Genomic DNA, 21,465 nt, shown 5'->3' with positions numbered 1-21,465 from the left:
ATATCAATTTCTTCAGACCAGACACATTTAAGTATTCTTTTTAACTAACTCAAAGTAATAATAAAAAATAATTCTTTAAAACCGTTTCAGCTTTGGGGCACCTGGGTGGCTCAGTCAGTTGAGCACCTAACTTTGGCTCAGGTCATTATCTCACAATTCATGAGTTCGAGCCCCATGTTGGGCTCTGTCAGCGACAGCTCAAAGCCTGGAGCCTGCTTCAGATTCTCTGTCTCCCTCTCTCTCTCTGCCCCTCCCCTGCTCGCACTGTGTCTCTGTCTCTCTCAAAAATAAATACACATTAAAAAAAAAATAATAAGAAAAATTAAAAATTATTTCAGCTTTTAGGGGTGCCTGGCTGGTTCAGTTGAGAGAGCATGCAACTCTTGATCTTGGGGTTATGGGTTCAAGCCCTACATTGGGCGTAGAGATTCCTTAAAAATAAAAAGCTTAAAATTAAAAAAAAAAACAAAACAAAGAAAACCACATTTATTAAAAAAAAAAACACCTTCAGCTTTAAAAAAACTCTAAGTACAAGACAAAATCAAGAAGTCATGAAAGAAAAATAAATAAATTTAAATACATGAAAATAAAAATTTGCTCTAAGGCAAAAAAAGAACCCTATTAAGAAAAACAGCAATGAGGGGAAGGGGTCTTCAATTCATATCTTTAAAAAGGCTAATTTCCTAAATATGTAATAAGCTCCTATAAAGCAAAAATAATTAAAAAAAACAGAAAAATCAATAACCCAAATTAAAAGTCTAAAGATATGGATACACAGTTCATAGAAAAAAATATAAGTGGCTTTTAAACAAAAAGATGCTCACTCATAATTAGAAAAATGCAAATTAAATTACTGTGAGATACATACTTTATCTGTCAAATTAGCAAATATCAAAAAGTATGATAAAATACTACTTTGTGGATTAGGGTGGAAAAAATATTCTCTTATTCTCATAATTACCTCTGGCTTACAAATTGGCATTGAGAGTATCAAAATTACAAATGTACAAACCAGTGAATCATAAATTCTACTTTTGGGAATTTATGTATCACAGAATTTCTTGTAAATGTTCAAATGACTGCTGCATAAGCTCAATCAGCAGAAGACAAAATTATCTGAATTGTCTAATAATACAGAACCAATTAACTAATGGCAAATACAGTTTGTAGTCTTAAAATAGTTCATTTGGAGATTCTTTTTTTTTTTTTTTAATGTTTATTTACTATTGAGAGAGAGAAACAGAGTTTGAGGGTGGCGGGACAGAAAGAGAGACAGACACAGAATCCGAAGCAGGCTCTGGGCTCTGAGCTGTCAGCACAGAGTCCAACGTGGGGCTCAAACCCTTGAACCATAAAATCATAACCTGAGTGGAAGTCGGACACTCAACTGACTGAGCCACCCAGGCGCCCCTGGAGATTCTTGACATTATCCTGATATGAGAAGACAGCCAAGATGCACTATTAAGTGAAAAAACTAAGATTCACAACAGTGTCTATAGGATATTTTCATTTTTTTTTTTTTTTTACAGAAAGAGAAGAAAGAAGGCTAGAGAGAGGAAGAAGTAAAGAGAAAGTAACTGGTATCGTTTGATGCCTTGGAGAGAAACTTGATGGCTAGGAAGGAGGGAGTTTTTTTTCTCACTGTATATACTTTTGTGTATTTTGTACTTGCAATCAGTGATTACATTTCCTATTTTATTTTTTATTTTTTTAAAAAATTTTTTTTTTTTTTTCAACGTTTATTTATTTTTGGGACAGAGAGAGACAGAGCATGAACGGGGGAGGGGCAGAGAGAGAGGGAGACACAGAATCGGAAACAGGCTCCAGGCTCTGAGCCGTCAGCCCAGAGCCCGACGCGGGGCTCGAACTCACGGACCGTGAGATCGTGACCTGGCTGAAGTCGGACGCTTAACCGACTGCGCCACCCAGGCGCCCCTACATTTCCTATTTTAATATTAAACTAATAAAAACTTGTTACAACTATACTGCATACACTTATGAATATTATCTGCAAACAAGTTTCATTTTTACTTCTGGGGGAACTTGAACTTGGCAGTGCTTAAAAGAAAATAAGATTCTAATCCTATATGAGGCACATTTTTTTCTTTTTTTGAGATTTATTAAGTTTTTTATTTTAATTCCAGGATAATTAACATACAGTTATATTAGTTTCAGGTGTACAAAGTAGTGATTCAGCAATTCTACACATTACCCCGTGCTTATGATGATTAGTGGACTCTTAATCCCCCTCACCTATTTCACCTATTCCATCAACCTCCCCCACATATTTTTCTTAATGTTGAACATTCCTGTTTGTTGAAGCTGGCTAAATTTTCTTCTGTGAAGTAAGTTTTCTCAGCATTTTAAGAAAAATTATGGAGTTGGTAAATGTTCTGTTTCATTCTAAAATCTGTGTCTAAAAAATGTGCTATGGAAGGGAAACAATCTTTGTTATTTAAGTTGGCCATACAACTTTTCAAATAACCTACCTCTTTCTGTACTTGCTCAATCTGTTTTTTCGCATCAGCCAGTTTCTCTTTCAGCTCAGCATAGTCTTCTTCCTTCCTCTGAAGATCTGCTTTCAGATTCTGGGTAAGAGCAGAGCTTGCAGAGAGCTCCTCTCTCAACCTAAAGAACACAAATCATGTTCTATAGTGACCACCACTAGACACATAAGATCATATGTGTAACTGATAACGATCTACAAAATTCTCTATTTTCACAAACCTGGAATGTCCAATGAGTCCTTCAGAGAGGATTTCATGTGATTTTATAAACAGATTTTTGCACATAACTTTGGGTTCCAAAGGTCTATTTGAACAAAGTTCAAGTTCTTTACTCATCATACATGCTATATTGTATTAGATTAAGTTATGCCCATCTATTATTTAAAAGCTACATAGGAAAACCAATAAAATAAATGCTTTGCACATTTTAGATATTTTAATAACATTTATCTTACTTTTCTGCTTTTTGCCGGTTGGTTTCATTTTCTTCTTCCTTTAACTGAAGTGAATGCTTTGCATCTTGCAAATTATTTGTTAATTGTGCAATTTCTTCTTTCAACTTGATTTCCTTTTCACTTAAATCTTTGGTGTTTTTAATAGAATCCTGAAGATTTGCTTGAAATTCCTTCAGACTTCTCTCTAGCTTTGAGATGATAGATTCCTTTTCCAATATTTCTTGTTCTAACTTGGCTGAACGACTACATTCATCTTTTTGAGTTTCTAAGATTGCTTTAAGTTCCTTTATTTTCATCTTATAGCAAGTAACATCTTGTGTAAGTTCTGAAAGTGCTCTCTTCCCTTCAACTACATGCTGTACTTGAACATCAAGAGAAATGTTTTTTTCTTGCAATTCTTGTTTCAGCTGTTGTATAAGATTTTCTTTTTCTTTCAGTAGGTCACCTTGATTTTTATTCTCCCTCTCCTCTGTTTTTAGCCTATTGTTTTCATCCATACAGCCTCTTAATTCTGCCTGTAATTTTTCTATCTGTTGTTCCAATTCCTGGATCTGATGACTTTTTTTGGAAGAGGCTTTTACAATCTCCTTACACTCTTCCCAAATGGCCTCGATACTAGAGTGGAAAGAACTTTCCCTACCGAGTTCTTGAATATGATATTCGTTAACCTGCTTACTTACCAAACCATCATTATCTAAAAGCTGTAACTGTGTATTCTGTAAATTATCCTCTTGAAAGCCACTTGACAGATCCCGGAGATTGAGTAAATCTATGTTTGCGATCTGAGAAACTGAATCAAGCATTCGTAGTTCATCTATTTTTGCTTGCATTGCTTTTATTTGTGAAACATTAGTTGTGATATTTTTTCTAGCGGTTTCTATTTCCTTTGACAATTTCTCAATCTTTTCCTCCTGTTCTTGATTTATACCTCTCAGCACATGTAATTCAGAAATTGCATTATCATAATTTGACTGAATTTGTTGGACCTCAATATTTAAAGTCAAACTCTTCTTTTCAGAAAAAGAAAGTTCCTGCTGCAAACTAATGATCTTTTTGTTTAATTCTGCTTTTTCTTCCTTTTCATTTTTAAGTTCATTCTCAGCCGTGAGTAGACATGTTTTCAGCTCTTCATTATTTTCTTGTAAAATTCTTATGCCTTCCTCATCTTCTGAAATGCTCTTCTGCACTTCTTCACTTTTCTTTTCGTCTTCAGTAATAGTTGGAGTTACGTGGATAGGTCCTTTAAAAATAAGAAAACTGTTATTAATCTGGCAAACCTTAATAAAACCAAAAAATTACCCTATAGGCCAATATTAAAACATACAACAAATATGAAAGCAAACTTTTAATGAGAAACAGAAACAGGGCATTGAGTGAAAAAGAAAAAACAGGTTGCAAAACATACACCCACATAAGCCCATTGATGTAAAAATTATAGTTCCTTAAATTAATGCAGAAAGAGTTAGCAAAGGAAGCATGCCAAAATAGATGGTAGCTACCTGAGCAGGATTACCAGTTATTTCTCTTCTTTTTATAACTTTCAATATTATCTAAATTTTCTACTACAAGTCTTTGTTATCATTATAACATGGGACAGAGGGAAGGAAATCACATAATGAGACACTTAAGGTGGACATCCCAAACCTTAAAGAACAATTTTAAAGTACAATTGTATTACAGATCTACTGAATTAATGACTTGAAAACTGAGTACCTTATTTTAATAGCTAAAATTAGGGGGGAAATCGGTGAAATTCTGAGAACTCTGATATTGCCTTACCCTTCTTCACTAGTTGTATAACTGTCAATAAACTCCCCAACCCTAAGACCACTTCCTCAAATGTAAAGCAGAAATAATAACATCACCTATCTCAGTTTCAACAGTATGGATACAAAAACAAGCCTTATCAGTAGATTTCTATTTTTCAAATACAATCCGTATTCATTTCCTTCACCTAATTGTCTAAATGCTCTTGGGTAACTGTGCAATCTCATTTCGGAATCCCAAGATCTTTCTTTAATACAGACTAATTTTAAAAGCACACTGAATAAGGTTTTATTATCTGTAACTCCCATTGTGTCCTCTGCCTCATAGAGGGTGGGGAAAACACGGCATTACCCTTGCTGTATAGCCTCACTATCTTAAAAGCTGCTTAGTTTATTTTTGAAGCTTTTCTTATGTTTGTAGTTACATTTTCCCCATTTACTGCCTCAAGATTCTTAATTTATTCTAAGGATTCCAGCTACTCTGGAATCTTAAAGATTTACCCTATTTTTACAACAAACTAGCCCACTTCCTCTTACGGATTTTTTTTTTTAAATAATCTTCAACCAATATATTATTCTTCCATCTAAGTGTCTCCTAACCTTTTACAAAGTTGGGGCAAGTCGTCCCAAAGTGGAATGATCCAGTCTCCACTGGTTCAGATTTCTGTTTTACTTCCCATTTCATGTAATTCTCTACTTGTCATGCTATATTTATACCTATGACTTCATCAGTGGAAATGACTAATTAAAAAAACTAAATGAGGATGATAAGAGTCCTGGACTTTTTTTTTTTCATAACTTAGAAATGTTTTTTTAAAAAAAGAATCCTCTTGCCCTTTAAAATGACAAGTTATAAAATTGTCTGAACCCTTCATGAGGAGAGATGGGATCTAAGCAAGTTTAAAATGAGAATAATCAGAAATTCAGAACTCACAAATAGATCCTATCTATCCTAAGTTGAGAAATTTGAGTCACGCATACCATATGGATATAGTCCCTAAACCCTCAAGTGAATACAGAAAGCTCAATAAAACTTTTGTGATCAAATAATGTTGTTCTTTTAATTTTACTATATTTCAAGACTGGGATAATTACAAACATAAGGTAAATCAAACGAATTTGTTTTGTACCTGATTTTTTTTTCAGATACTCATACTGTTCTTCCAGAAAATTTTAAATGTTTTCTATCAAAAGATTTATACAACATATTCAGAACAGCCTTGTCAGGGAGAAATTAAAGTATTAGTCAAGCAACAGAGATGGGAAAAACTCTTCAGTATCTATTGTTAACTTATAAAAAGTACACATAAACAATAAGAATGCAGTTAACACTTTAATTCAACATTCACACTATACTCAACTTACACGTATACTGCTTACTATATTTTGTTATAACAGGTACAGTTTTGATTGAACAATCGCAAGTAAGCAGACTGTATCATGTCTCTAGTTTGCCTCCTTTATTGCTACCTGAAGGCTTATTTCTTAGACTGTTTACATGGTTACCAGCTTTCCCAAAGTACAGATACAGTGACCTCAAACAAGCAAATTCACTTTCATAGGAAAATTGCTTTGCATTCCTTTTTAAGAAGAGAAAACATGCATCTATGAAACACTATCAACCCCCTGATCGTATCCTAGTGGTTACAGGACTCACATATTTTATTCCAGAGATTTTAGTAGAAGTTAAAGGGGAAAGATGGTGGTTATAACTATGATTTTCATAGGGTACCTTACATATATTCCTTGTAGTCTCTAATAACATAAAAAATTGAGAAATGGCCAAGTGGTTGTGAATTTAAGGAGAAAAAAATATTTTGTTGTATTACATAAACTTACTTAAATCTACCCATATCAAAATTATTTATGCCTAACAACTACAGTTCTTAAATACTCTTCATGAAAAGGTTACCTTTAGGATTAGTCCCACTGTGTGTATTACTTGCTCCTGGCCACTTCCACTTCCTAGTGACCTACTGATCCTACGTTCTCAGCTACTCTATGGCACAGACCAAAGCGAAAGAGGGAGAGGAACAGTGTGCTATGGAAAATCATAGCAAAGGCATCCCTCCTTCAATGCATAACAGAAGGCATATGTTTATTATGTCTTGATCTATTAGCTCACATGAGCACCACCCATCCTATAAACCATATATCTAATGCTATATTATCCTCTAAGGCATTTACTTTTGTAAACATTCATTTCACTGAGGTTCTATAAGGTTTATCATGTTGGTATACTACCCACTGCCTTCATCTTTGAAAACCTCAGGAGGCAGGTAGTACTTATTTTATTTTGCTAATGACCAAAGTTAAGACTTAACTTACCCCTTTTCTCAAGGTGAAACAGCTAGGCAGGTTGCTAAAGTTTATAAACCTTTCGTAGAAAGCCCTTACGCCCTGTATCATACTACAAAAGTTTTCCAAAAAAAACAATGATTTTCTTAGAGAGAACATAAAAGTTGATATATTCTTCCACATAAACAGAGACATACATTATACAGTAAGCATGCACCCACTTTTTAGTAATTCTACAGTAAATGCAATAACTCAAGCACATTTGTCTTTGGTACTGTTCAGCTCGAAGTCTTACTGTCAAATGTCCTTTTATAGAAGGAGTAAAGAATGCAAAGGGAGAAAACAGTGTGGAGAGATTTGGGCATGAAAAGATACTGTAATTATTTATTAAAGAAGACTACCATTAAGCACAGAAGTAAAAAGAATCATAGGCATGCAAAAGAGTGATAAAAACACAGTATCTAAAATTATTTTATTAAAATAAAAGACAGCTGTAAATACGCACACCCATCCTCCAGGCAGTTTATAATGTTAGCATAAAAATCAGTGACATTTACATTTCCTCAGGTTTTTTCCTTAGATAAGTAAATTTCCTATTTGCAACTCTGTCCATTACTGGTTTAGGAATTAACTTTCTGAAAGTCCTCCTGCTGACAAATAAAGTAGTACCTTTCTTTGCTGGCGGTTCTTCTGGTTGAAGTTCATTTTCATTTTGTCTTTTTCTTCCCAAATCGGTTTTGGTTTTGTCATCCTCAAGCACTTGAACTGTTTCATTATAAGCCAATGTATTGCTTGTTATTAAAGAAGAGGTACCAGCCTGGTCCTAAAATAAAATAATTAAGATTAGTTCACATACAGAAAGCTACAATACATGTAAAAGCTATATAAATGTTTCAGTGGTGTATCATAAAAATTTTATTTTCAAATCAGTAGAAACATTTTCTAATTTATTTCTTAAATCTCACCCTAAAATAACTGACAGCTCTGGCAAATGAGTAATATTAACTAATTTGTACACTCTCTAAGGAAAACAAAAATACTTATCTTAAAGTCAGTTAAGCATGTAGTTTCACCCTGATACCGAAAATCAAATTCATCATTAGTGGGTTTAGACCTGCATGGGGATAACTGGAGAACCCTAAAACACTTACCTTTAAGTCACATTCCAAATGTGCTTCGAAAAGAAAAATACAAAAATACTACCACAAAATTGTTTCTTACAGATGGCTAAACTTAAAATCTTGAGGTCCCCCTCTAGAAACTCTGCAAGTTTTGTTTTGTAATCAAAGCCTCTCAGAGATAAGCAGCACCTTCTTATCTTTAACAACTCCCAGAAAAATAGTTTAGGCCTTAGCTTCTAAGCCTATGTATAAAGATATACAGTCCACATACAGCTTTAAAACTGAGCCCCCAGTTTATCTAAACAATAAAAATCACTTAGATTTTTATTTTTTAACACAAATACTATGCCTCCCTAAAAGGTGAGCAGAAAACAAAGATTGAATATACTGTTCTCCAGAAAGAGGAAGAATGAAACTCAGTAGTTAGGTCTATAAAGTAATCAAAAGTATGGTAAAGGCAGGGACTTTTTTTTTTTTTTTTTAATGCAAAGATTACTTAAATCCCTACATGCTGGTAGCAATCCATGTTGGGGGGAAAAAAAAGTGTATGAAAAAAACAAAATGCCATTTTATACCATAAAATAAAACATTTTATTCAGAAGATATAAATGAGATGCCTTTTTTAAATTACAAAGTAATGAGGTTTTTTTTTAAGAAGTTTTTTTTTTTAGCTATCCCTAAACAGAGGAGGATGTCATGACGAAAAACCTCCACGCGTTTTCACAATTAGTCCCCTGGTGTCACTGAGAAATAACAAAATCCTGGAATAGACAGATCACATGGCTGACAGAGCCTGAGAGTTTTCATTCAAACACTCCATAACAGGATCAAGTTGGCTCCTTCCTCACTCTTAGACCTATCAAAATGATATGATCATTTTTTTCCTCCTTCAAAGGATACAACTTCACCAAAAAAAAAAAAAAAAGAAATATATCCTCCACAACTCATTTACTGAAAAGAATCTTTTCTGCCCCTAGAGTATGCTTTTGGATGGAAGGATGATCAAGAACCGACATTCAAGACAAACTTTTTTATCTTTCAGAAGAGTCTGCTTTCAAGAAGAGCTTTGGAAAAGTGACCCTAGATTAACAGTTTAACAGCACATCCAGGCTAAGTCCCAAATTACTTTGCATTTGTTTACATATTTATGTGAATACTGCACACTGTTTTAACTTGGTTGGTAACACAATCTAGAACCCATCTAAAAAGTTTATTTACAGGCAAGGACTATTAAATTAGGAATACGGCTTATTTTATAGTGCTTTCTCACTATTAAACATTACAGACACACTGTGGTATACAAACAAACATACTACAGAAATAAAGATAATTCTACCTTAAATTTCTAATAATTCTCTTCGAAGTGGTAGTCGCCAGTGTGATCTGTCTCTGGCTTTTTTTTTTCTTTTTTGTATTTTCCGTCACCAAACCAAATAAGACTTAAAATCCAAATGAAGTGATTAGAGCAAAAGCATGTGGTGACTAACCAAACGAAGGTGCTGAGAGAGTCTGGAGGCCCAGCAATTCAGTTACTGTAAAAAATCAAGCCCCAAGTCCCAAAAGGTCTTACCTCCCCTTATTTCACAAGTCCATTTTCTCTTCTTAATCTCTATCACCACTATCCAATTACCCTTAATCAAAATTCTCATCAACCATCACCTGACTCTTCCAAGATGCTTCTCTGGTCTCTCTGCCTCCAGTCTAACTCCATCCCAATCCCATCCTACAAGTTTCCAAATACATCACTCAAAATAAAAAATCAACTTTGCTACTCCTCTCCTTAAAATTAACGACTCCTCACTGCCCATAAAATAAAATCCAAACTCTTTAGTGCAGTATTTAAGGACTTCCATCATCTTACCCCAACCCACCACTCCCAGATTCATTTCTCACCTCTCCTTGCTTTTAAACTTTCTTCTTGAATAAATGCTTGTGCTTTCCTACAGTGACTGAAAGACTTCTCACTTCCATGACTTTGTACATTGATTCCTAAACCTGAAAGGCCAGCCTATTTTCTTGTCTATCACAGCTACAAACTGTCCCCTCCCCCTACTGTCAACTGGCTGAATTTTAGTCACCCTTTATGGCTCAACTAAATCATTTTAACCTCCAGAAAGTATTCCCTAAACCTCTACCTAGTCTCAGCTTCTTGCATATAGTGACTACACTGCACATTTCATTGTAATTATGTTTATATGGTTTCTCTCTTACTGAGGAGTCATTAAGGGGACTAGTTTTTATTAACCTATATAAGTCTCAAAATCTAACAAGGTACCTGGCATCCAGTAGACACTCACAAGTGTTTCTTGACTAAAATAAGCCATTTTATGCTTCTTATCCTTTCTGTCCTCCTTATTACAAGGGTGTCTTTCCCAGTTCAGGTACAAAAAAAGTCAGATAGCCTGAATAATGCATCTAATAAATAACAAAAGACAGGCCTTACCAGAGATGAGACAGAAGGTAAGCTACTCTTCTTATATACCTATGCAGTATCAAAAGCCCACCTAATGTTGAGATGATTCAGAGAATATTGGTGGGTAATGGACCTTGACTGTAAACATACAAAGGACAGTCAACAGTCACTTTTTACAAGACACCAACCCTGACTCATCTGGTCAGAGAAAAAGACCTACAAAAGCACCTCCAAACAAAGCAGAGAGGTTTGGCTATTAGTTTACTCAGCCTATTGTGTTATGTCTATATGTTCTGACTTTTTTAATTCAAAAAATAATCTAAAGGAGTTTACAATAAAAAACATAAAACCAAAAATCATTTTTTTTAAACAAAGGATTAAAAGGCATGCTGATTATCCTAAACTAACTAAATATGAAATTACCTAAATTTGTATGTATCAAACCCTTAAAGGCTTTGTATGGCACACAATACATGATGTAATTTTTTAAAGAAAATATCCTTGCTATTATTAAGCATACGAACATTAGCAAAAATGCATATGATAAAAAAAAAAAAAAAAGCCTCTAACAAAAAAACCCTAATTTCAATGATTTTCATTTTTTTAAAATGTTCATTTATTCATTTTGGAGAAAGAGTATGAACGCATGCGTGGGTTCAGGGGAGAGACAGAATCCCAAGGAGGCTGCACACTGTCAGCATAGAGGTAGGCATGGGGCTCCAACTCATGAACCATGAGATTGTGACCTGAATGGAAATCAAGAAGTGAGTTGCTTAACCGACTGAGCCACCCAGGCAGCCTCCACCATTGAATTTCATTTAAAGTTCTATATAGAGATACAGAAATATAGATACAGTGATGGAAATCTTTATGATCTGAAGATATCTAAGCACATGAAGTTCCTTTTGCCCCAGAGCTCCCCTTCCAAGGGGCTATGTGTTCTTCTCTCTCATACATGTAAAGTACTGCCAGCATAGTCTGTGGGATATTATGTTCAAAGAGGTCAAATGTTCTCCTGCAAGTTACTCAAAAATTCAGATTTGCACAAGAGTAAACTGAATTTCAACACCCAAATAAACAATTCAACATTTTTAGTAAATTATTTTTAGCTATATGAGCTATTTTAAATTATTTTATTTTGAACCAAAACATAGACTTTTTAATGTAATTTGTAAGGCAGACAAAGTTAAATTCTTACACTGCTTATAAACGTGTTATCCGTATGAAATTTTAGGTTTTGAAATTTATTGATTGTATCCTCTTTTTGAGCAATCATATCTCCCAACTCTTGAATTTTTTGATTCTGCATAAGTATTGTCTTTAAAGAGAAGAAAAACAGCAATGTTTAGTAAATATATTTTAGGATAGATAAAATGCAAATAGGATATAATTTTAGAATTCCTTCAAATTTAAAACGAAGTAAAAATACCAGTAGCAACACACCATGCATAGTATGACCTTATTTTTGTTTAAAAATAATATATATTTACATTAAAAAAAAAAAGAAAAGCAATTTAATGAATTGAGTAAGAGGAATCTGGAATCAGACCATCTGAGTCTGAACCCTAGCTTCTCCACCTTCTAGTTGTATGATCCTGGGCAAGCTATTTTATGTCTCTGTACAAATAAAAAATAACAGTATCTACATCATAAAGTTGTTCTGAGATGTAAAGCACTTAAAAGAGTACACAGTAATGTTCTATACAAATAAATACATATAAAGTAAAAGTCTATAAAAGATACCAACCAACTTGGTTTTCCCATTTTTATTTAGGACAAAGATTATGGGGGATTTATTTTCTATTTTACATATAACTGAATTTTTACAACTAGGATCTACTATTTTTATAACTAGAAAAAATAAAGGAAAAGATTAGGAATCATCCAAACACTAGCTGTAGTGTCTTCTGCTAAGTACATTATTTTGGTTATTTCTTCAAATACTGGATATTAGATACCAAAGATCTTATTTATGTCTAATTATATCTTAAAATATTTAGCTCTTTAGAAGGATAAATATAAATTGATATAAGACCCATGCCAGAGAAGGTCAGGAAAAATAGCAAGTTTAGAGCTCTAAGTTCACTACACGTGCATGTATGCTTGTAATTTCATATTTAGACCTATCAATGTCAAATCCATCTACAACCACTTGGAATGATTATCTGATCTAAAGATACAAGGTGCCGAAGATCTTCAGAATTCAATGCTGCACACTGATCAGGCCATATCTCATATTTTACAACAGTAATTTTAGGTGAAATAAACACCATTTAAATGCATCCAACTAACACTATGCACCCACCGAAAGAATAACACAGATCTTTATGTGCTGATGTACAATTACATCAGCATGATCTCCAAGACACCTTTTGACGGAAGAAAACAAGACACAAAACTAATTAATCCCATTTGTGTAAACTTTTCAAAAGATGTGTGTATGTGTTTTCTATAATATAAATAAATATCTTCTGGAAAGACTGAAGAAACTTTCTAGTTGCTATCACTAAGAAAAGGCCTGAGAGTGAAAGCACTTATAATTTTCAATTTTTTTAATCACATTCATTTATTATTTTTTAATTATCTTTAAAATAAATGTACCTTGTCATAATTCATGCTCCTTCAATTGCTTAATTATTAAGTTCCTTATCAAGACAAAATAAAATTTGAAGTATTACCTTATTAGATTTCTCAAGCTCTTGAACCAATGAATTTATGTTAATTTCTGATTCTGAAAAAATAAGAATATTGAAAACAAATATATAAGCATCTAAAAAATATATTACTGTATAATCATTGACACATAAGCTTCTATAGTTGACCTAACACTAGTGTTACAGTCAGGAAAAATGATTTTCACAGCCACTAGAAGCACCCAGGACTCAGTTACTAATTCTACCACCAGAGGGCAAGGTTTCTGTAAAAGCCACTTTCAAAATCCAACCCAAGGTAAAAATGAATGACCTATGTTAAATAGTGAAAAATTTCTGGTGTAATTTCAGAGATGAAAGGAAAATAGAAGCTTTTCTATTTTCATAATGTAATGTATGAAATACATTCATAATGTAAAGGCACCACTTACATGATATTTTCTACCCATCTTGTTTCACACAGAAAAGGGCAGAACATGTCCTCCAACACTTTTAAAAACCAGATATGACAAGACATTGAGTGTGTGTGTGTGTGTGTGTGTGTGTGTGTGTGTCTGAGCTGGAATGGAGCACCAATGTAACAAACTTAAAATCACTCCATAGGAGTTACTCTATCCCAAACTTACAAGCCCAGAGCAGAATCTACCACACTATGACAGAACATAAAAAATACAGAACAAAATTCACAGCTTTACAATTTCCTAAGATTTCTTAATTTGCTGATGACACTAATGCTTCATTTGGTGTTTGTTGTTCTTATTGGTTTTGAGGGGTCCACTTTCTACTTTCTATTAATATTAGCCTAAAAGTAAATGAAGGCAAAAAAAATTTTTAATAGTAAATTAGTAGAAAGCCATTAAAATGTTAAAATATTAAATGTTGCCTAGATCAAAGAACTTTCTAGTCAGTACAGTAAATATGTAAATAAGCATCTGTTTTACTCACCGACTATGTTTTTTATGCATTTGTAACATCTAAATATGGATAAAATACATCTACTTACCATTTTCTTTCTTTTTTAACTCTTCCTGGACTTTGATTAATTCTTCTTTGGTTTTAGCTAATTCAGCTTTAACTTGATTAAACTTTATTTCTAAACAAGCAATAGCTTCCTGGGGGTCAGCAAGAGATGCAATATATAAGTGAGCAATTTCAGCCTGTTTCTTAATATCAGTGACATCATCTTGAAGGGAATCAATAATATCTTCAATTCCTACATAATTATGTGCTTCCTAAAAACAGCAAAAACCACATGCCTAATGTTAACAGTGGCTTTCACTCTTGCAATATGGCACTATCTAATTTCGCGAGTTTTAAGAACACATAGCAAAAAAAATTCACAATTTAGAATTTTTTTCAATAAATTGTATCAAAGTATCTCTAATTATTAAAAAGCTGTGTTCCATTACTCATGACTATTTTATGGAACATGAGACACAGTTTCCCATAAAAAAAAATGTCATAAGTTATGAGAAATCCTTCTAGAACAATTATGACTGTCAGTTCAGGTATACTTTGTTATATAATGTCTCATAAGGGCTCTGGTGGGACAGCTAAGGAAACAAACCTCCATCATCACAACTCAGACAAAGAGCCAAACCATGTCTAGGATACATAATAAACATGATTTGACAGCAAGAGCCAGGACATCACCCTCCCAGGCCCCTAAACTGAGTTATTAAAAAAAAAGCAAAACAAAATCAAACAACCCCCAAAAGACATCAATTTCAGTGGAAGCAGAAGAAGGGTATGTTTCCTCAAGGGCAGGGAATGGTCAATCAGCCAACAAGAGCAATCCTGTTTACATATAAATGATTTTGCTTTAATCAGAGCAAAATTGTTTAAAATGGACACAAATGAGGCTAAAAGGAATCTACCTACAATCAATACATCTAAAAAGCAACACAAAAGGAGATATAAACATGACAGATAATTTCTCTCTAGTCTAATAGCTATTATTTAACTAATTGTGCTTACATTACTAACAAAGCATGCTTAATTATAATAAAGCTACATAGTAAGTATTTTAATTCTAAAGTATATTAGTGTTTCTCATCACTGATGTGGTACACTACACACAGATCAAACACCTCACTGGACTTCATATTTCAGTTAACATACTTTGTTTTCAACTTTCATGACACAATCTTCATTCTCTGGTTCTTCTTGAGTGTCACATTTACCAACCAAATCCTTGAAGATAGCCAAACGACATTCAGCATTTTCCTCAAGTATCTCTCGTTCCTGAAGGAGAGTTTCCCTTCATAACACAAATTAATCCCATTAGGAAACATAAAAGCACAACTTTGTGTTTTTGTTTTGAATTTGTAAGATTAAGGATACATGCACCCCTATGTTTACTACAGCATTATTTATAATAGCCAAACTATGGAAGTAGCCCAAGTGTCCATTGATAGATAAATGGATAAAGATGTGGTGTGTACACACACACACACACACACACACACACACACACACACAAACAATGGAATATTATTCAGCCATAAAAAAGAATGAAATCTTGCCATATACAACAACACAAATGGAGCTAAAGGGTATAATGCTAAGCTAAATAAGTCAGAGAAACACAAATACCATATGATCTTACTCACATGTGGAATTTAAGAAACAAAACAAACGAGCAAAGGAAAAAGAAAAAAGAGAGACAAACCAAGAAACAAATTCCTAACTATACAGAACTAATGGTTACCAGAGGGGAGGTGGAAGGGGGCATGGGTCAAATAGATGATGGGGATTAATAAGTACATTTATCAGGGCACCTGGGTGGCTCAGTCGGTTAAGCATCCGACTTCAGCTCAGGTCATGATCTCGCAGTCTGTGAGTTCAAGCCCTGCATCGGGTTCTGTGCTGACAGCTCAGAGCCTGGAGACTGCTTTAGATTCTGTGTCTCCCTCTCTCTCTCTGCCCCTCCCTCGCTCTCTCTCTCTCTCTCTCAAAAATAAACAATAAAAAAAAGTTAAAAAAAATAAGTACACTTATCACGCTAAAAAAGTAAATAAAATAAGAACTAAATTTCTACGATTAAATTTATTATAAATTAAAAGCAGAATTTAAATCATTCATGTACAATTCAGAACCACTGTCAAGATTAGCAACAGCTACTCTCAAGGCTGAAAGAAGAGGTCAGAATTCAGAAGCCACTTAATATAAAAAAAGTAAATAAAAAATTCTGTACAAATAAAATTCTCAATTTTTACTAGGACATGAAAGAAGTAACTTACTTAAAGTCAGCTTCCCGCTGAGCTAAATACTGAGTAAACTCCTGTGTAACTTCATCACGAATTTTAAATTCCAATGTTAACTTTTCCTTTCTTTCAGTTATCAGTTTTTTTTTCAAGTCTTCTATTAAATCCAAAAGTTTCTAAAACATAAACATTAAAATCCTAAGAACAAATATATCCCAAGGGAAATATTACCGTCCAAGTATTCAAAAATAACTCTTTAGTTGACTATAATTATGCATCCTTTTTTTTAAATTTTTTTTTTTTAATGTTTTATTTATTTTTGAGACAGAGAGAGACAGAGCATGAACGGGGGAGGGGCAGAGAGAGGGGGAGACACAGAATCGGAAGCAGGCTCCAGGCTCTGAGCCATCAGCCCAGAGCCCGACGCGGGGCTCGAACTCACGGACCGCGAGATCGTGACCTGAGCTGAAGTCGGCCGCTTAACCGACTGAGCCACCCAGGCGCCCCTAATTATGCATCCTTTTAATAATGATAATATTCTCACTGAAAATTACATATGTGCAGAGACTCAGTAATCTGAAAAGCCTCTCTACATTTTAAAAATACACTTACAGTAACTCAGATGTCTCACTGTATGGCTACACTAAGAAAAAAAAGGACAAAAAATCTGAAGATCCATTATCCACCAGGAACTACTCTGGGGAGTTCATATTCGATGCCTTTCAATCCACATAACCTTCTGTGAGCGTGGTAGCAGCATCCACACTTTGTAGGTGGGGAAAGTAAGGACCAGGTTTGTGGAAAGTGGTAAAGGCTGGATTTTAACTTAGTCAAGATCTAAAGCCTAAGTGTTACACAGGGTAGTTACTGAGAATCCCAAACACATTCCAAAATGGAAAAAAGAGATGTTACATAAACTTATTTGGTGAGCAACAACTCCAAAACCCTGGAAAAAGCATAAATATGTAATATGGACAATGAATAAATAAGGCAATTAACACTTGACATGGCCAGTACAGATCTGTAATAAAATATTATAGCATAACAGCCTGATAGTCTTTTAAGATTTCTACTTAAACTTTCTCAACAACAAATTACCCAATAAACTCTCTCAAAACTACAGATCTTTCAATGTCTCAATTTGATATTGAAAATATTTCCATAAATATCCTAACTTTGAAATCCTGGTCCTAAGAACCTACACCGAAGAAATACTTCTATACCAGGACCCAGTGTTCTGGCTGTGAAAATGGTTATCAGTGTTGTTTTATGATAGTGATTGTACTTAATTAAAGGAAAAGTGAAACCCAACTCAACAGTCAAACAAAAAAGATTGGTTCAATTATGGTACAATCATACAGCAACCTACTGTAATGAACAATGACATATTAATGCATACTTTGTACCATTTTTTTTTTAAGTGAAAAAAGTCAGGATACAAAAGAATAATGGATAGGGGCGTCTGGGTGGCTCAGTCAGTTAAGTGTCCAATTTTGGCTCAGGTCACAATCTCACCGTTCATGAGTTCAAGCCTGACATCGGGTTCTCTGCTGTCAGCACAGAGCCCACTTTAGATTCCCTGTCCCCCTCTCTCTGCCCCTCTCCTGCTCACACTTTCCCTCTCTCTCTCTCAAAATAATAAACAATTAAAAAACAAAAGGGTAATGTATAGTAAAAATCCATTAACATGAGTGGTATATAGAGAGATCTTTGTATTTAGTTTCCTTTTCTTTTTCCAGATTCCATCATGATTAAATAATACTTTTATAATTTCAAATGACTACATTTTGCCACTGTTAATTTTTTTTTTAATGTTCATTTATTTATTTTGAGAGAGAGAGATCTCATGAACCAGTAGATCATGACCTGAGCCAAAATCAAGAGTCAGACGTGGGGCACCTGGGTGGCTCAATGGGTTCAGTGTCCGGCTTCGGCCTAGGTCATGATCTCACCATTCCGGAGTTCGAGCCCCGCATTGGGCTCTGTACTGAGAGCTCAGAGCCTGAAGCCTGTTTCAGATTCTGTGTCTCCCTCTCTCTGCCCCACCCCTACTCCTTGTCTGTCTCTGCCTCTCTCAAAAATAAATAAATATTAAAAAATAAAGGAGCATCCTCGGTTAAGTGTCTGACTTCAGCTCAGGTCATAATCTCACGCCTTGTGAGTCTGAGCCCCGCGTGGGACACTATGGTGACAGCTCAAAGCCTGGAGCCTGCTTCTCTCTGCATCTCCCCCACTCGTCTCTCTCTCTCTCTCTCTCAGAAATAAACATTTTAAAAATATTATTAAAAAATACCACTGTTTGGGGCACCTGGGTGGCGCAGTCGGTTAAGCGTCCGACTTCAGCCAGGTCACGATCTCGCGGTCTGTGAGTTCGAGCCCCGCGTCGGGCTCTGGGCTGATGGCTCAGAGCCTGGAGCCTGTTTCCGATTCTGTGTCTCCCTCTCTCTCTGCCCCTCCCCTGTTCATGCTCTGTCTCTCTCTGTCCCAAAAATAAATAAACGTTGAAAAAAAAAAAATTTTAAAAAAAATACCAATGTTCAATTTTATGCATTTACCATACATGTAAGACAACCAGCCATCCTGTTTTTGAAGAAATAGAATAACTGGTACTAGGTAGACACTTTGAGTGCTTTTACCTCACTGCAAAGTAAGTTTGGTGGATTATGCTAAAATCACTGAATGAAAGGATACTAAGGAAGAAGATACTCACATGGTCTCAAACTATCATCCCGCAGATGATACTTTTAAAATATAAAGAGATCTGAAACACAACACCTTAACCAAATGAGCAAAACTTAGCATCACCAAGAATGGGGGATTCAGACATCATGTGTCTCCTGATAGGATGCAATGGAAAATTTACAACTTGACCTAAATAATAGGATGTGTATAGTGTAAAACCTGAATCATGAGGAAACAAAGAAACTGAGATTGAAGGTGCTGTACAAGACAACTAGCCTCAACTTCTCAAGAATATCACTGTTAGATTACAAATAACTAAAAGAAACATACCAATCAAAAACAATGGTTAACTTTAGTTGAAGCTCAAAAACATAATGGCTGGGCACCTGGGTGGTTCAGTCAGTTAAGTGTCAACACTTAATTTTAGCTCAGGTCATGATCTCATGGTTCATGAGGTCAAGCCCACATCATGCTCTGCACTGACAGCCCAGAGCCTGCTTGGGATTCTTTCTCTCCCTCTCTCTCTGCCCCTCCACTGCTCATGCACACAAGCATGGGTGCCTACGTGCACTCTCACTCTCTCAAAATAAAATAATTTAAAAAAAAACGACTATAAAGGACATACTGGGACCACTGAATAAATCTCAATATGGACAATATAATAGATTATATTATTATATCAATGTTAAATTGCCTAGGTATGAAAATGGTGTTGTGATCATAAGGAATATGTCTACATTGTTAGGAAACACATGCTGAAGTAGTTGGTTGTAAGGTGCCATTATGTCTACATCTTGTTTTCAAATGGTACTGGCAAAAAAAATGTGCATTCACATACACACAGAGAATTAAACATGGTAAAATGTTAACAACTAGCAAATTCAGGTGAAGTATAAATGGGTTTTCATTGTACTAGTCCTACTGTAGGTTAAATTTTTTCAAGACATAAAGTTGAGGGGCGCCTGGGTGGCTCAGTCGGTTAAGCGTCCAGCTTCGGCTCAGGTCATGATTTCATGGTTCAGGAGTTCAAGCCCCGCATCGGGCTCTGTGCTGACAGCTCAGAGCCTGGAGCCTGCTTCAGATTCTGAGTCTCCCTCTCCCTCTGTCCCTCCCCTGCCCCCGCTCTGTCTCTCAAAAATAAATAAATGTTTAAAAAATTAAAATATTAAATATATACACATATATATATATACATATAAAGCTGAGATACATAACAAACTTAGCATGTTGCTGAAAAAAACTGGAAGAGAGGGAGTTGTAGGTATTGTTAACCCTAACTTTCATAATAATAATAAGCCAAGCTTAGAAATACGAGTTCTTAATACATACCCTCTTCTCCTCATGGCTACTGAAAGCCTTATTTTCCTCCAAAGTCTTATCTAGATCTTCATCAGTATGTTCACTTTCCACACTTTGGTTTTCTTCACCTTTTTCTGGATCCTCAATTAAATCTTCATCTTCCACCAGGTCTTCTAGACTACTTTCCCATGAAATCGTGGATCTTTTTACATTTAGTATTTTATTAACTGAATTATTAATGTCTAGGGATACATCTTGAGAAGATTTGACAGGTCCAAATGGTTTCTCTTGAGAAGAATTTAAAGCGTCTGGAACACAAACCTGTAAAAATATCCAATGTGACTTTTAAAACAGAAAAGGAAAAACTGTCAACTAAAAAAGAAATCCACAAATTTGAGTCAAATAATAATTCTAGTGTTTAAAAAAGACCTATCTATGCAAACAAACATACAAGAAGGACTCCTAGCAGAAGGGCTTCCTGATTAGCCATGAAGTGAACCAGATGGATGGCAGAGCAGACGGACAATTCACAATAATACTCGTAATTTGTAATGAGTGTGTATTATGAACTCTTATTACTAAGGTTAGCCTAATACTAGCAAGGGAAACTTTCAATCTTTTTAATGCCTTCTTACTTGATCAAATATTCACATTTCTAATTTTCAATTATTTCCCAGGTTTTCAGTTATAAGTACAAAATGGGTTAGTTACACCAAGAAAAAATGGTTCATATTCTGGTAAGAAACTTAATAAATCCTGCAGAAATTTGAATATATTTACTTTTTGTGCAATGGCTGAGAATTTCAACACATTGAGGGTTTCATCATAGGCAAAATAACACTGGCTGATGTTGACAATCATGCATATTTTCCCTTTACCATTAAAAAAACTTTGAAAATAGTGAGTCAGTTTACTTTCCCGGAAAGGCACATGCTGTTGAAACCTATGGAAAAAATTTTCAAAAAACCGTAAGTTAAAACAAATCTCATAAAGTCAGAACACTGATAAAATTTACAAAGAAATAATTAATCTAGCTATCACGGACTTAAACTCTAGGTTAGTGATTA

The 21,465-nt window shown here is 34.7% G+C and overlaps 1 protein-coding gene across 4 annotated transcripts in view; it reads right to left on the bottom strand.

Annotated features, from left to right (window-relative positions):
* Positions 1–21,465, bottom strand: part of KIF20B (kinesin family member 20B) — a 77,899-nt gene that overhangs the window by 39,923 nt on the left and 16,511 nt on the right. For 2 of the 4 annotated variants that reach the window (XM_045438166.1, XM_045438165.1), the window contains exons 13-22: positions 21,179–21,341; positions 20,429–20,719; positions 16,454–16,593; positions 15,333–15,471; positions 14,215–14,443; positions 13,239–13,291; positions 11,759–11,878; positions 7,696–7,849; positions 2,963–4,202; positions 2,490–2,628 (exon numbers count right to left, since the gene is read on the bottom strand). In XM_045438166.1, the coding sequence (XP_045294122.1) occupies positions 2,490–2,628; positions 2,963–4,202; positions 7,696–7,849; positions 11,759–11,878; positions 13,239–13,291; positions 14,215–14,443; positions 15,333–15,471; positions 16,454–16,593; positions 20,429–20,719; positions 21,179–21,341 (2,668 nt within the window). The remainder of the gene's footprint in view (positions 1–2,489; positions 2,629–2,962; positions 4,203–7,695; positions 7,850–11,758; positions 11,879–13,238; positions 13,292–14,214; positions 14,444–15,332; positions 15,472–16,453; positions 16,594–20,428; positions 20,720–21,178; positions 21,342–21,465) is intronic. The other 2 variants (XM_045438168.1, XM_045438167.1) reach the window with 1 other exon arrangement.

This window comes from Leopardus geoffroyi, chromosome D2 (assembly GCF_018350155.1).
Source record: "Leopardus geoffroyi isolate Oge1 chromosome D2, O.geoffroyi_Oge1_pat1.0, whole genome shotgun sequence".
In the NCBI taxonomy this organism is placed as follows: domain Eukaryota; kingdom Metazoa; phylum Chordata; class Mammalia; order Carnivora; family Felidae; genus Leopardus; species Leopardus geoffroyi.
The sequence above is the reverse complement of the archived record's forward strand: the minus strand, read 5'-3'. Positions and strand labels throughout refer to the sequence as shown.